The 15,341-nt window shown below is 56.5% G+C and overlaps 1 protein-coding gene and 1 long non-coding RNA gene across 3 annotated transcripts in view; one reads left to right on the forward strand and one right to left on the reverse strand.

Annotated features, from left to right (window-relative positions):
• Positions 1-15,341, forward strand: part of ATP2C2 (ATPase secretory pathway Ca2+ transporting 2) — a 61,191-nt gene that overhangs the window by 36,739 nt on the left and 9,111 nt on the right. For both annotated transcript variants that reach the window (XM_047846241.1, XM_047846242.1), the window contains 9 exons: positions 1,621-1,770; positions 1,849-1,917; positions 2,705-2,780; positions 5,122-5,188; positions 8,774-8,898; positions 9,031-9,128; positions 9,886-9,987; positions 11,230-11,319; positions 14,080-14,181. In XM_047846241.1, the coding sequence (XP_047702197.1) occupies positions 1,621-1,770; positions 1,849-1,917; positions 2,705-2,780; positions 5,122-5,188; positions 8,774-8,898; positions 9,031-9,128; positions 9,886-9,987; positions 11,230-11,319; positions 14,080-14,181 (879 nt within the window). The remainder of the gene's footprint in view (positions 1-1,620; positions 1,771-1,848; positions 1,918-2,704; positions 2,781-5,121; positions 5,189-8,773; positions 8,899-9,030; positions 9,129-9,885; positions 9,988-11,229; positions 11,320-14,079; positions 14,182-15,341) is intronic.
• On the reverse strand, positions 12,876-14,482 carry LOC125158814 (uncharacterized). Its single transcript, XR_007149518.1, has 4 exons — positions 14,327-14,482; positions 13,977-14,105; positions 13,779-13,880; positions 12,876-13,533 (listed from the first exon to the last, which is right to left on the reverse strand). It is a non-coding gene; the product is annotated as an uncharacterized LOC125158814 (long non-coding RNA).

Consider the following 15,341-nt stretch of genomic DNA (forward strand, 5'->3'; position numbering starts at 1 on the left):
CTCCCTCCCTCTCCGCCCCTCCCCTGCTCGTGCTCTGTCTCTCTCTGTCTCTCTCTCAGAAACAAATAAACATTAAAAAAAATCATAAGATATATTCTAAATTACCCGTTGCCCAAGTATTTTTTTTAACAGTACACTAAAATTTTATTTAAAAAAAATTTTTTTTTTCAACGTTTATTTATTTTTGGGACAGAGAGAGACAGAGCATGAACGGGGGAGGGGCAGAGAGAGAGGGAGACACAGAATCGGAAACAGGCTCCAGGCTCTGAGCCATCAGCCCAGAGCCCGACGCGGGGCTCGAACTCACGGACCGCGAGATCGTGACCTGGCTGAAGTCGGACACTTAACCGACTGCGCCACCCAGGCGCCCCAACAGTACACTAAAATTTTAAATAATGTTAAAGCCGGTATGAGACTTCTGTGTTTTTTCGGGGGGGGGGGGGGAGCACACGATCAACTCTTGTCCAGTTCCCGGAGGCCCGTGAGGCCGTGTTCTGATAACTTGTCCCGTGACTTCGACGTGGTGTTTGTTGTCTGTTGGCGAATGGAATTAAGGTGTCAGATACCGTTGTGTGCTTTTCTGGTCGCGGTTTTGTTGGGTTCCGTTTCGTTGTGTTTTGTCGTGGCAAAATCAGAAAGGAAAACAAAAGCAGAAGCCTTGTTCCATCCTAAGATGCGATTTGTATGAGTTCTTCGTGGCAGAAAATCCTCACGAAAATAGCCGTACCTGAATGGCAGAGGTGGCTGAGGGCGGTGTGGTTTGCTTTACGAAACCAGACATCATGGGGCGCCTGGGAGGGCTCGGTCAGTTGAGCCACCGACTCTTGATTTTGGCTCAGGTCATGATCTCACGGTGGGGACTGGGCCCAGGTGGGCTCTGCACCGAGCCTGGAGCCCGCGTGGCCTCCTTTTTTCCACCCCTGCCCCTCCCCCACTCACGCATGCACACTCTCTCTAGGACAAACAAAAAGACAAAACAAAGCCAGGCGTCAGAGCCACCATTTCTGGAAGGCCTCAGATCCAGAGAGGCCAGCACGTACGCACCTCAGGTGGCCGGGTCCCAGTCGTCCCAGCTGCCCTCCGAAGGCGTCTCCCCAGCCACGCCTCTGTTCAACGCCAGAGGGGTTAAACAGAGACCTACGCGTTCTTTAATGTACCAAAGAAAGGTGTCTGAAGTTCCTGAATGTTGCATCACACTCGGGGGCTCCTCGGCTCGCGGGCTTAGAAATGACCCGTCACTGTCCGGGGTGGTCCCAGATCAGCCTTGTTTTTCTTCCCTGCCAACACTGGAGTGTTGTCCCTGGAATGTGTCCGGGAAGCCAGGAAAGCCTGCGTTGGAATATCCTTCCAGGTCAGTACAGGTGGCCCAGAAAAAAGTCCCTTCCAGCCCGACTCCAGGGCCTGGCGGAGGGACGTTTTCTGCTTAGAGCTGCGTGCCGACTTTGTAGCGGCCCGTCGGTCAGGATTCGCCCCTGTCGACCGGGACCGCTAACTCTTAGGCACAGGACGCTTTTCCCAGTTGAGAAGCTTTATGGGGTGCGAGGGGTCCGTTCTGCGCTTGACCGAGCTGTTCTCAGGGCGAAGGGGGCAGACTGCGTTCTTTTCCCCTCGTGGCTCTAGGTCACAGACCTCCTGGTGGATGAATCCAGTTTCACGGGAGAAGCCGAGCCGTGCAGTAAGACGGACGGCCCGCTGACGGACGGAGGGGACCTCACCACTCTGAGCAACATCGTCTTCATGGGGACCCTGGTGCAGTATGGAAGGGGGCAGGTGAGCCCCGGGGACCTCGGCCGCCCTCGCCAGCAGGCTCCCCGCCTCAGATCTCACCCTTCTCTCTCCCGAACGCAGGGAGTCGTGATCGGAACAGGGGAGAGGTCCCAGTTCGGGGAAGTGTTTAAGATGATGCAGGCTGAAGAGGTAAGGGCCGGCGGGGTGGGAGGGGGGGGGCTTTGCTTTTCTTGCAAGCCGGCGTTTGAGATTATTCTAGGCTGCGGCTGCCAGCCCTGCGCCCTCCTTAGGCATGAGGGTGATGTGGTCAATACGAGTTCACGTTTTTTAAACTTCGTTTTTATTTAAAAATTTTTTTCAACATTTTTTATTTATTTTTGGGACAGAGAGAGACAGAGCATGAACGGGGGAGGGGCAGAGAGAGAGGGAGACACAGAATCGGAAACAGGCTCCAGGCTCTGAGCCATCAGCCCAGAGCCTGACGCGGGGCTCGAACTCACGGACCGCGAGATCGCGACCTGGCTGAAGTCGGACGCTTAACCGACTGCGCCACCCAGGCGCCCCAAAACTTTGTTTTTATTTAAAAACACTTATGGCCGGAGGGGTGGGGGGTGGGGGTGGGGCCGCCTGGGTGGCTCCGTCGGTTGGGCGTCCAGCTTTGGCTCCGGTCACGATCTCACGGTTCGTGAGTTCGAGCCCCGCTTCGGATCCTCTGTCCCCGCCCCCCCCTCTCGGCCCCTCCCCCCCCCACGCTCTTCCTCAAAAATCAATAAAACGTTAAAAAACAACACAGGTAAAAACACTTACTAGGATTTTTTTGCCGAGATCCAGCTCACAGACCGTAACACGCACGGGCCTGAAGTGTGGAGGCCAGTGGATTTTTACATGCGTGTGCCCCGCTCTGTGATTGTCGCCCCGCGCAAGGTATGAGAAAGCCGGGCGGTGTCCTCTAACAGACCCACCGATCTCCTTTCAGACGCCTAAAACCCCGCTACAGAAAAGCATGGACAAGCTGGGGAAGCAGCTGACACTCTTCTCGTTTGGCATAATTGGTGAGCGAGGCCGTTTCTGCGCTGGGTCCCGGGGGCGCGGGGGAGCCGTCCTGAGGTCCTCAGTGGGACCGAGGGCGGACGGGAGACTCAGGGGGCCAAGCGGTCTCTGTGTGAGACAAGACGAGCTGTCGTACAGAGCAGCCTGCCCCTGGGAGGGCGTAGCGTGGTCAAGGTGTATTTCTTGCTCGCTCCTGCCTGGGTGGCTTTCCTGGGTAGGTCACCTCCAAACGCCACCTCGGGGGCCCGGGCCCCGACCATTCCCCCTTCTTCCAGGTCCCCAGAGGCGGGCCGGAATTCCGTTCAGCCAGCGAGTGGGGGAAAGCGGGAACACAGAGGTTGTGTGGGAAATTTTAAAAATTTTTTTATTTTTGAGAGACAGAGCACGAGCGGGGGAGGGGCAGAGAGAGAGAGAGAGAGGCACAGAATCGGAAGCGGGCTCCAGGCTCCGAGCCGTCAGCACGGAGCCCGACGCGGGGGTCGAACCCACGAACCGCGAGATCGTGACCTGAGCCGAAGTCGGAGGCTTAACCGACTGAGCCCCCCCAGGCGCCCCAGTACGGGCCATTTTTAAGGCATGGGCCCCCAAGGCCTGCTGTCTTTGCCCCTTCTTGATTGGCCAGAATGGAGTCACATGGCCTGCCTGACCGCAAAGGCGACTGGGAGGGACAGTTTAGCCACGTGTCTACGTTACCGACCAGGCTGTGCCGCTCGGCCTCTGGCAACACAGCAAACGGGCCCGACCCGATGCCGTGGATCTAAATTTAGGTCTTAAGCCTGAATCCCCCCTTGGGGCCGCCCCGGTCCCTTCGCCCACTCCTTCCTGCTGTCTCCAGCTCTGGCTTTGGTTCCGTGTTCTTCATTTTCCAGCCCTCACGGTCAGCCGGAGCCTGGCCCGTAGCAGATTCTCAACAAACACTTGTTGAGTGAATACTTAATAAAGGAACCGACCCAGAAAGCAGCGCCCCCTAGCGCAGGCAGTGATGACAGGACGTACGAGTGGGTCTGGCTAGACCTGCGGAGGAGCCAGAGGACGTTTCCGTTTCCGGGAGAAGCAGACGTTGCGCCTCTGGCCACCCAGATGTGCGAATTCATTTAGCGAGTGTCTTGTGACACCGGGAGAGGTTTGGGGCCACCGAGACGGATCAGACACAGCCTCGGCCCTTTGAATGTGCCCAGGCCGAGAGGAGGGAGGCACCTGAACAAACGTGCAACCTGAAGGTCATGGCTAATCTCCAGTGGGAGGCTGGGGAAGGCTCCAAGGGAGGTGTGGCATTAAGCCGGGTCTCGTAGGATGGGACCGAGGGGATCTCCGCTCCCCTGCAACTTACACGCAGAAGTAAATTTAGCCAAGTGGTTAAGAGGATCGGTCTGGAGTCTGGGCTTCCAGATCTGTCGTGCGGGGGACGCACCCGCCTGCCCTTTCTTCCCTGGACACCCGTCCCCAGATTCCGGTGTCTGGTCACCTCTCCAAGTTCAGCTTTGGATTTAAGTGCCCGGCGTTGGCTAAATCACAGGCTGTACTGTGTTTTTGAGCAGCTCCTTTCCAGCCTGTCCTGCCTGCGTCCCTCCTTTCCAGCCTGTTCTGTCCTGGAGCCCTAGTGGAAGATGGGTCTTAACCGGCCGATTCCGATCTCAGCCAGTGGGGCTCTCAGCCGGGATAGCACTTCAGGTGGATTCCTGCTTCTCAAATCCCGAAACAACTCCTCGAGGGGGACATGGTCATTATGCCCACTTCACAGATGAGGACACTGAGGCCCCAGAACTTTTCCTCCTTGCCAGAGCATCCCGTGCGTGTCCACGGGTCCCAGTGTGACTCATGCCCCCTCTCTGCCCCACCTCTGGCGGGGTCCGCGTGTCCCGGGCCTGCTGGTTAGTAAACACCGGGTGACTGATGGGGGCGAGAGCGGAACAGGGGACACGTTGGGACACGAGCACGGCAGGACGGAATCCTCTACGACCCGGGCCCACGTGCCTGTCACAGGAACAGCTGTCACCTGCCACATCGGACGCCATGGGGGGGCATCCCAGCACAAACGGCACCCGGGGAGAGTTCTGGAATCGTCCGCCAGCGTTTTCAAACAGCCTGCGATGAACTAACGGAGGGATGGTCTGTCTCTTTCTCTGACTTGAACCGGCTTGGTCCTTTGCGGAAAAAGTAAAACCGTTCTTTTTTGCGGGCGTGGGAGTGTCTTACAAAGGAACGGGAGAGTGCTCACAAGTACTTGAGGTTCCTACCCGCTGACTCAGGCGCAGGAGAGGAGTCTGAAACACCTGGGCGTGTCAGAGGAGGTGCGCGTGTGCGCGCGTGTGTGCAGATGTATACTTTTTGTCTCTTTCCCAGGCTTAATCATGTTCACGGGCTGGCTGCAAGGAAAACAGCTTCTCAGCATGTTCACGATTGGGGTCAGGTAAGGGCACGGACCTCCCCTGGGAAGGCGGGAGCGGGGAAGACCGGGGAGCAGGACCCCGGCCTTGGGTGGGAACGCTGCGGGTTTGAAGCCTGTCTCCGCCACGCCCTGATTCTGTGACTCTGGCAAGCGTGTTGGCCTGAACTCAGTGTCCTGGGGGGAGCAGTGGAGGCCAGCCTGCCCCACGTGGCGGGGACCCCACCGCCTCTGGGGCAGGGCAGGATCGCTCCCGCGCGCCACCCCTCCCTCGCCGGCCCCCGGCCCCCGCCGTGAGGGCCCGCTGATGACTTATCCGCACCACCCAGGGCTGAGGGAGCCGGATCACAGAGTTTGCGGGCTGGTGGGGACAGTAAGCGCAAACACGTCAAGTGAACGGTAACAAAATAATCACAACTCACGATCAAGGCCACAGAGGAAACCATTGCAGAGGGAGTGCAAGGGAGGTAGGAAGAATGTCCCCGGAGGGTGGCCCGGGAACGTCCTCTGAGGGCTGTCGAGGAAGAGCCTGCGGGAGAAGGCGGGAAGGGGGTTCCGCCGGGAGGACCCAGCCATGCGCATCTGGGGACAGCAAGGGGACTGGCTGGGCTCCCTAAGCCGAAGCACCAGGGGCGTCAGTTAGGGGACGTGTCACCGGGCTTTTTGGGGGCCCCTTTCCCTCCCGATTCTAAATAGCGTCATCAGAATCTTTCCCCACACGCGTGGCGAGCCATCTTTTTTGTCAAAGCGTTGGCCGTTCTTGAGATAGAGATGAGAGGTGACAGGGGTGCGAACCCCAGCTTGCTGAGCCAAGAGGGGGCCAGGGGGCGTGGGCAGCTGGCTGCGCTGTGGGACGTGGGGTTCAAGGTCAGGGCGGGCTTCCTGGAAGAATGGGTCATTGAAGAGTAGGGGTTTCCAACGGTAGCCGGAGGACACGAGTGTCCTGGGGTCACAGGTGCACGGACTCGGTGGGTCTGGGGGGACGCCTGGGACTCTGCGTTCCTAACCAGCCCCCCGGGGTGCTACTGCTAACTCTAAGTGGTGACCCAGTCGGGGCTCCAGCAGGAGGCGGGGCCAGGGAAGAAGGGTGAGCCCCTGATAAGAGTGCTCAGGTGACTAAGCCTTCAAGGGCAGGTGTGGTGGCCGAGGGACAGAGAAGCCTGAGCCCTGGGGGGACTCCTGGAAAAGCCAGAGCACTCCAAAGCTGTGACGCTTAGGGACCGCCCCCAAATAATGACACATGCCATTCCCCTCTTCTACACGGTGGAAAGTTCTGTGAGCCGAAGACTTACAGATTTCCAAGTCAGTAACAGGAGAGGCCCCGTGTCCTTCCCTGCCCGCCCTCCCCAGAGCCATTGGTTGGTCATTTCTGGTCCCCAGTCTCAGTGTTCCTTCCACCTGACCTATCCCACGACAGCCACGTCTCACTTGCCGCTCAGAGGCAATCTACTCTGTTCGTTTCACCTGTGACTTTGAAGCGACGAAGGCTTTTCCGTTTGTAGCAGAGTGAGTCGCTCGAAACCCCTGAATCAGAAGGCAGAAATAGCAGGGTGGCCAGCAAGGAAGAGGTTCTCGAGAGAAGTAACGTAAGAGCCGCTGTTTTAAACACTTTCTCTTGGGGCGCCTGGGTGGCGCAGTCGGTTAAGCGTCCGACTTCAGCCAGGTCACGATCTCGCGGTCCGTGAGTTCAAGCCCCGCGTCAGGCTCTGGGCTGATGGCTCAGAGCCTGGAGCCTGTTTCCGATTCTGTGTCTCCCTCTCTCTCTGCCCCTCCCCCATTCATGCTCTGTCTCTCTCTGTCCCAAAAAATAAATAAACGTTGAAAAAAAAAATTAAAAAAAAAAAAAAAAAAAACACTTTCTCTTAATTCCCTCTGCCTCGAGGGACATTCAAGGTGATCCAAAGTATACTCGCTTTTCCTGGTCCATGGCAATCTTTATTAGTCTGTGGATTAATTTTTTTTTTTTTTATCACGCAAGCATCCAACTGTATACAAAAATGCCCTTCCCACGCCATATGGGGGGGAGAGAGGCCCCATCGTACGCCCTCTGCAAATGTTTGCTTAGCTAGTCTCGTCTGCTTGTGCCATAAAACCGAGGAAGCCTTCTTGCTGGCATCCTAGAAACTGGGCACAGTCCTTTGACCAAATTCAGTAATCTTGGTTCATATAACCGGCCCCTGAATGCGCCATTGTTTCTGGGGAAAAGGCCGCCGCTCGCGTACCGTATTTCTTCGATTTCAGACACACTGTCTTTCCCACTTTAACTCCTCTGAGGTCGGACTGCCTCTTTCAAGTGAGGCGCCTGGGGGGCTCAGTCGGTTAAGCGTCCGACTCTTGGCTTGGGCTCAGGTCACGATCTCGCGGTCCGTGGGGTCGAGCCCCGCGTCGGGCTCTGTGCTGACAGCTTGGGGCCTGGAGCCTGCTTCCGATTGTGTGTCTCCCTCTCTCTCTGCCCCTCCCCTGTTGCTGTCTCTCTCCCTCAAAAATAATCAGCATTTAAAAAAACAGACTACAGTACAGCGTAAACATGACTTTTTTATGCACCGGGAACCAAAGGTCCACTTGACTGGCTTTCGCTGTATTGCCGTGGCCGGGAACTGACCAGAGGTCCTCCGAGGTGTGCCTGTGTTCACTCATTCCTATTTATTCATCCAGCAAATATTTACTGAATGCCTGCAGTGCTTTGCTGATGTCCTGGTGCAGAGCCCGCCCCCTGAAACTCTTCAGTCTCCCCCCCCTGAGATCAGCAGGAAGCCCCACACCAGCCCTTGGCCTCAGCCACGCCCGCTCAAGAGTGTGGGACGGAGAGTCAGTCTGCCACGATGTTCCTGCCACCGAATTTTAGCAGAAAGAGCCCCTTCCTAACATCCTATCACGTGTTGACACGCTGCCCACAGGAAGGGGATCTTAGGTGCTTCATCAGGTTCAGGTTCCTGAGAGAGAGAAGCTCATTGGTTCAGCTTGAGTCACATGTTCTCTTCTAATCCAATCAGCCATGGCCTGGGGGGGGTGTGGTCACATAGTAGAGGAAGACTTGGGAGGATAATAATGTAAGTGAGCAGACACCCACACAGCTAGGCTACCACAGGCAAAGGCACAGCAGAGTCACTCTACCTCCTTCAACTTTAATTTCCTTGTCTGGCTCTCTTATCAGAAGTATCTAAACAACTAGACCAATGAGAAGTGAAATTCAGAGGAGGACCCAGACGGACCCTCCGAACCAAAAAATTCCACTTCCCGCTTCTTGCCCAATTCTGGAAATTCTTCTCCTAGGACCCAAAGACTTTTCTCTTTAGTAAATGACAACAATGTAAACGCAAAGGCGTTTAAAAGAGGCAAAACAACCGAGAGACTAATTTATACTAAAGTGTGGATGTCTGATAGGGACAGTCCCACCCCAAGAACAGGGTTTCGCAACAGGAGAGCTTAGAGCAGTGGATGCTGAAGAAGGAGACAGGTGCATCAAGGGACTGGGAACAGAGACTAGAACCGGGACGCTGGGGACACCAGAGACATACTTCCCCGGGTAAAAGTGTTGCCGACCCCAGTTGGGATTCGTGTCGTCCTTAAGTGCATGTTAAAGGTGACCCATCTGGCCTTTTGGTCCAGCCTGGCAGTGGCCGCCATTCCGGAGGGCCTGCCCATCGTCGTCACGGTTACGCTGGTCCTGGGGGTGCTGCGGATGGCCAAGAAGCGGGTCATTGTGAAGAAGTTACCGATCGTGGAGACGTTAGGTGAGGGACTCCGCTGGCTGAATTCCTGCAAACGGGATCGAATGGGTGGGAGTTCCGCCTGGGTGTTTCATCGGCCTGAGAGGTGATGGTGACGATTCCTCTTTGCCATAAACTGGGGTTTTCTCCTGCCAGGTTGCTGCAGTGTTATCTGCTCCGATAAGACAGGGACTCTGACGGCCAACGAAATGACGGTCACCCAGCTGGTAACGTCCGATGGGCTCCACGCCGAGGTGAGCCCCGTGCCGATTTACCCGGTTCCAGCCAAAGGTCTGCCCTGCCAGCCCCTTTCCTTCGTGAAGAAAGCACACGGAACCTTCTAGCAAGCAATAAGGAAGAAACAAACACGGGTGGTTACCCATAATCCCCTGTGAGAAACTGATCGTGACGGTCCCTTTGGGTTTTTCGGTCTCCCTCCTGTACCTCTGGCACAGTTATAAGCTCCCGGAACGTGCAGTTTTGTTTCCTGCTTCCCCCCCACAACCCCAAACCTTCCAGATTAAGGGGCTCTCTTCTGTGCTATTACTTTGTTTTCTTAACCATACTTTTCCCTGGCTCCTGAATAGCCCATGGAATCAGCTTGTTGCAATTTCTTTGTTTTTAATTCTAATTTTTGAGAGAGCGCGGGAGCAGAGGAGGGGCACCGAGAGAGGGAGGCAGGGTCCAAAGTGGGTTCCGCACAGGGAGCGGAAAGCCCGAAGTGGGGCTCGAACTCACGAGCTGCCAGATCATGACCTGAGTCAAAGTCGGATGCCCAACCGACTGAGCCCCCCCCCGGGCGCCCCAAGCTTAGAGAAGTTTTGAAAGCATGGCACTTAGTGAGGTTTTCTGGTTAACACACGGTCTGCAGGGACCATTCTCCGGCTTGCAGCCTCGTGGGTGGGTAGGATTACGTCCTTGGGGTGGGTCTCCCAGAAAAGAGATGAGGGGACAACCGGGGGCGTGTATTACTACATGTGGTGACATCCTCTCTGTGGCTTTGCCCTGCAGGTCAGCGGAGTTGGCTATAACGGCAAAGGGACTGTGTGTCTGTTACCCTCAAAGGAGGTCGTTAAGGAGTTTAACAACGTCTCGGTGGGAAAATTAGTAGAGGTGAGTGTCAAAGCCCCACGGGTGGAAACGGACATTTAAAAGGAGCTGACGGTTATTCTCTCAGAAGGGAGGAACAATCGATGGCTCCCGGCTACTGGACCAACCAGGTGTTGGTGACCATTGGGCCTCCCGCCCCGCCCCCGCCAGGGGTCAGGTGTCACAGGGGCCCAGAAATAGGTGGGAACACCGGAAGTAAGAGAGAGCTGGAGCCCTCCCTACTCCTCCCTGCCTGCTGGACAGGCGTTAAAGAGGTGCCTGCAGAGCCCGACAATGAGCCTGTTGAATTGTCGACACGAGTTCTATTAGCCAGACTCACGCCTCCCACACACCCAGTGCCCTCCGAGGTGTGGACTGAGCCGCTGTCTTCTAGAATTTGTCGTGAGCTGTGAAGGTCCCGCCTCACTGGTGCCACTAAACTCTCCCAGCACCCCTTCGAGGCCGAGGCCCGTCCTGCGATCTCAGTGCGCAGATTAAGAAACGGGCTCAGAGAGGTGATGTGCGTGCCCAGGAGGGAGGGAGCTGGGATTCACCCCCACGTGCTTTTCGTGTGTTGGCTTCTATTATTTTCATTGTCTTTTTAAATTGAGAGTGACGGGCCTGTACCACAAAACTCCCCCCCTTAAAAAAATTTTTTTTTACATTTATTTATTTTTGAGAGACAGAGAGAGACAGAGCACAAGTGGGGGAGGGGCAGAGAGAGAGGAAACACAGAATCCAAGGCAGGCTCCAGGCTCCGAGCTGTCAGCACAGAGCCCGACGCGGGGCTCGAACTCACAAGCCATGGGATCATGACCTGAGCCGAAGTCGGACGCTCAACCCACTGAGCCACCCAGGCATCCCAGAATTCCCTGCTTTAAATTCAGCATACGGTTCAGTGGTTTTAGCACCTTCACAGAGTTGTGCAGCCACTGCCACATCTAATTCCAGGACACTGTCACCCCAAGCAGGAACCCCGTACCCATCAGGGGCCACTCTTAACACCCCAGCCTCCCCACCATCCGGCCTGTGACAGCCAGGGTTCAGCAGAGTCAGTAAATGTTCACTGTGTTTATTTTGAAGAGCGGGGACTGGGATGTATTTTAAAGAGTACGTCTTGCCCCTCACGCCCACCCCGGCCCTCGCCCCCCCAAATGGGTCAAGCCTGCAGCGTGTGGCTTTTTCACATGCCTGAGTGAGCCCAGGTCCCGAGGGGTGCCATCTCCCAAGAGTTAACTGCAGATCTTCCAAAATCCCGCCTTTCAGGCAGGCTGTGTGGCCAACAACGCCATCATCAGAAAAAACGCCGTGATGGGACAGCCCACGGAAGGCGCCCTGATCGCCCTGGCACTGAAGGTAGGGACCCTTTGATGGTCTACACCGGGAGGGCTTCCGCTGGGGGCTGGATGAGGGGCGGAATTCGGGCGCCTGTCTGAGCAAATGAGGAGTGGAGAAGCTTAGTAACAGTGGAGAGAGTGTCCCCGAACATCCTTAGGCTGTCGCCGGCTGGTGGAGGAGATGGGCTCTGAGATGCTGTGTGCTTCTGGAACATTCTGCAGGCCTCTAACCCTTCCCGACCATCCCACAAGAATCCTGGGGCATCCTGTGGCTCAGACCCCACGGAGGTGCTGGGGAGACAGAGGAATGACCCACCTGGTGGCCCCCGAGCTCCCGTGCAGGAAGACCCCTTCCTTTTAGTGCATTTGACGGATCGCAGGGCTCCGTGGTCAGACCCTGAGTCTGTGACTTTGCAGAAATGCCCCCCTTCTGTGCCCAGAGCTAGGCGGGGAGCCGCTGCCCCGGGTGTTGAGGGGTGGGCGGTGGGCGGGCCGGGTACCTGCTCCGCCTTGGGCACAAACAGGAGGTCTGATCACACCCCTCCCCAGAGGGACCCAGGCCCACCTCGGGGTGCCTGTCCTGCACCAGCTGACCCCCGCCTCCTCCTCAGCCCCTCTGCCCCTTCCTCCTGCTGCCTCTGGTGCTGGGGGCCCTCTGTCCTTCCTCCCACAGCTGCCTCGGGCTCTCCCTTCAGGTTTACTTCCCTTCCCTCGCTCATCCAGGCCCCCAGGACGGCTTCTCCGTCCGTCCGTCTGTTCTTCTCCGTCCGTCTGTTCCCCTGTCCCTCCCCCAGCCCAAGAACCAGCTACCCATCTCTGCCAAGTTCAGGCAGACAGTGCTGGAAGGGTGGGGGTGAGGAGGGGGAGAAGAGTCACCCTCTGAATAAGTCCCTGTAGGGGCGCCTGGGGGGCTCAGTCGGTTAAGCATCCGACTTCGGCTCAGGTCGTGATCTCGCCGTCTGTGAGTTCGAACCCCGCGTCGGGCTCTGTGCTGACAGCTCGGAGCCTGGGGCCCGCTTCGGATTCTGTGTCTCCCTCTCTCTCTGTCCCTCCCCCGCTTACGCAGTGTCTTCCTCTCTCTCTCTCAAAGATAAATATTAAAAAAGAAATAACAGTAGGGCACCTGACTGGCTCAGTGGGTTAAGCGGCCGACTTTTAATTTAGGCTCAGGTCACGAGTTCGAGCCCCGCATCGGGCTCTGTGCCGACAGTGTAGGGCCTGCTTGGGATTCTCTCTCTCTCCCTCTCTCTCTCTGCCTCTCCCCTACTGTCTCTGTGTCTGTCTCTCTCTCAAAATAAAAAAACTTAAAACAGAAAGTCCCTCTAACTTTAAACAAGCTACGTTAAGAAACTGTTACACTCAGGGAAGAAAATTCTTTCCAGGATGACAGTCATACCGACTAGACCTTACTGCCTCTTCCGAGAGGTCCCCAGCTGGCCCTGTTCAACCGCAGGCTGCCGTCCGGGACGGGGACAGTGGCCCGACTGTCCCAGCAGGAGAGAACCCCGGTGTGGGGTCTCCACCCCTGCTCCCGCCCGTGCAGCCCAGAGAGGACCGATGTTCCAGAACCCCCTCTCCTTTACGGGTCACGATTTACTCTTCCGTGGGCCGGAACCAGTAGGGGAGCCTGGTGACAGCTGACATGTATGAAGTGCCTCCCGTGACCGTGTGGCAGGCTCGGTGCTCGGCACTCTGTGTTTATCATGTCCATCCTCAAACCCATCTCAGGGTCGAGGTCAGTGGTTCTGAACCGTTTCTCCACTGTCACGCCCTGGCTAGTTTCCCCGCAGTGGCTGAAATAAAGGACCGCCACCTGGGTGCCTGAAACAGCAGGAATTTACTCTGTCACGGTTCCCGAAGCTGGAGGTCTGAAAGGAAGGTGTGGGCAGCGCCCTGGTCCCCTCCCCTCCAACTGTGACCAGTCATGCCAGATGCTCCTTGGCTCACGGACACGTCTTCACGTGGCCCTGTCCCCTTCGTCCAAGGACCACCCGTCTTATCGGATCTGGACACACGCGAACGACCTCATCTTAACTTGGTTCCACCCCCCCGAGACCCTGTTTCCAAACAAGACCACGTTCGCAGACACTGAGGGGTTAGGACGTCGACACGTCTTTTGGAGGGATGCAGGGTCATTCACAAGACCTTCCCGAAGAGCCTTTTCGGGCATTTCCTTTGTTCCTGATCAGTCCCCATGAGATTTAATCCCACAGATAGACTCTCTGTCCGGGTTCTGTATGGATAAAGGAGTAGATTATTGCCTCCTCAGAACCCATTTTCTCTTGTTGAGGCGGGGGGGGGGGGGGGGGTGCGTGGGATGCATGGGTTGGGACTGGTATACAGCTGGGGAAACTGAGGCTCAGAGATGTCAAGTAACTGGCCCGAGAACGGTCCGCGAATGTCAGGCCTGGCAAGGACCCCGGGCTGTGACAGCAACCCACCCCACTAAGCGGGGCTTCTTTGGGGGGAAACTGCTACCTCTTTGAGTCTGGAACATTCCTCCTGGAGGGGAGCCCACGGGCTTTTGTTTCTGAGCACGTTTTGGCCAGAAGCCGTCGCCAAGACCAGCTGGCCCTGCCCCTGGAACAAGAGATGAGACTTTTTTTTTTTTTTTCCGGGTGGGACTTTTGAAAGCAAATGGCCTTTCTCTGCGAGCTAAACGCTGGGATTCCTTACCTGCCGGAAATGGTTTGACGAATGAATAACGGAGGCGGCCTGAGCTTTGCAGCGAGGCTGACTCAGGATGACTCACGAGAAGCGTGGCATTTGCTTTTCCTAGATGGGCTTAGCTGATGTTAAAGATTCCTACGTGAGAAAAAAGGAGATCCCGTTCAGCTCGGAGCAGAGGTGGATGGCAGTGAAATGCAGCCCCAAGACTGCGGTGAGTTTTCTTCTCTGCCCCTTCCCACCCTCTCCCCTGCACCCCGAAGGAAGCAGAATACAGGTGCCGAGGAGGAAAGCTGAGCGCTCCCAGCTGCTTCCACGGAGGGTCAAATACAGGACCGTCCGGCTGATGGCACTCAGACCTTTGATCATTTGGCGTCTCCTGCCGAGATTTTGGTCCGAAACGGTGGTTCTCAAGGCGGGCTTCCCAGACCAGTGGCATCCCCTGGGGAATCGGTTAAAAATGCAGCTTCTCTGGATGTCAATTTTTTAAAAATTGAAAATAGAATTTAAAATGCAGATTCCCAGGCTCCACCCGGAACCCCTGAGTCCGAAATCTCGGGAGCGGGAGCTGGTAGTCACCTGTGCGTGCGGGGAATTTTGACGTGGGCTCCCGCCGTTAGCAGCAAACCCTCTTGCTAACTTGGAGGTCCCTTCTTAACATCCTGGTGCTGAGTTCTTTACACGTATGAGTGCCTCAGATCGTCACCAGGTGGGGACAGCCCTTCAGCCCTGCGGGGGACCAGGAGGCGCATCCCAGCACCCACCCCAGATGGTGTGAACGGCGAGCTCACGCGTCATACGTGCGCGCCCACAGATACACCCTTGCGCTCACCTTCACATCTTTTTTCTCCCCAAAGACCCTGGTAACATATTCTCACTGAAATAGATTCTAGAAATGTGACTTAAAAACGGAAGCACCGTATAATCCCGCCCTTCGTGTCTCCCGACCCAAGGCAGCCCCCCTCCACGGTCTGGGATGGGACCTTTGAGGTCCTAAACATGCAGAGAGCGACGTACGGGGTGGTAGTTTTGAAACTAGGTCGTGCTGTGTGTGGGGTTTGTAATCTGCTCTCTCCCCTTTCAGCGATGTCTCAGACATCTTTCCGTATCGGTTCACACAAGCTCATCCCCCCGCCCGCCGTGAGCTTTCAGGCGCCGTGCTAATGCCGGGGACGGTGTGACCCGGGCTGTCACGGCGCCTTCCGCGTGGAGCTTACCATCCACAGGAGACCGAGCTTAACGAATACACAGGAGAACGGTTCGGGGCTCGATGAGCCCCGTGCAGGGGTGAACAAAACAGAAAGGGGACCTGCCCTCGGGAGGCGACAGTCCCAGTGGAAATAGACGTCCCGCAGTCAGTCACGCACATAAAGG

Source organism: Prionailurus viverrinus, unplaced genomic scaffold (genome assembly GCF_022837055.1).
Source record: "Prionailurus viverrinus isolate Anna unplaced genomic scaffold, UM_Priviv_1.0 scaffold_38, whole genome shotgun sequence".
Classification (NCBI taxonomy): Eukaryota; Metazoa; Chordata; class Mammalia; order Carnivora; family Felidae; genus Prionailurus; species Prionailurus viverrinus.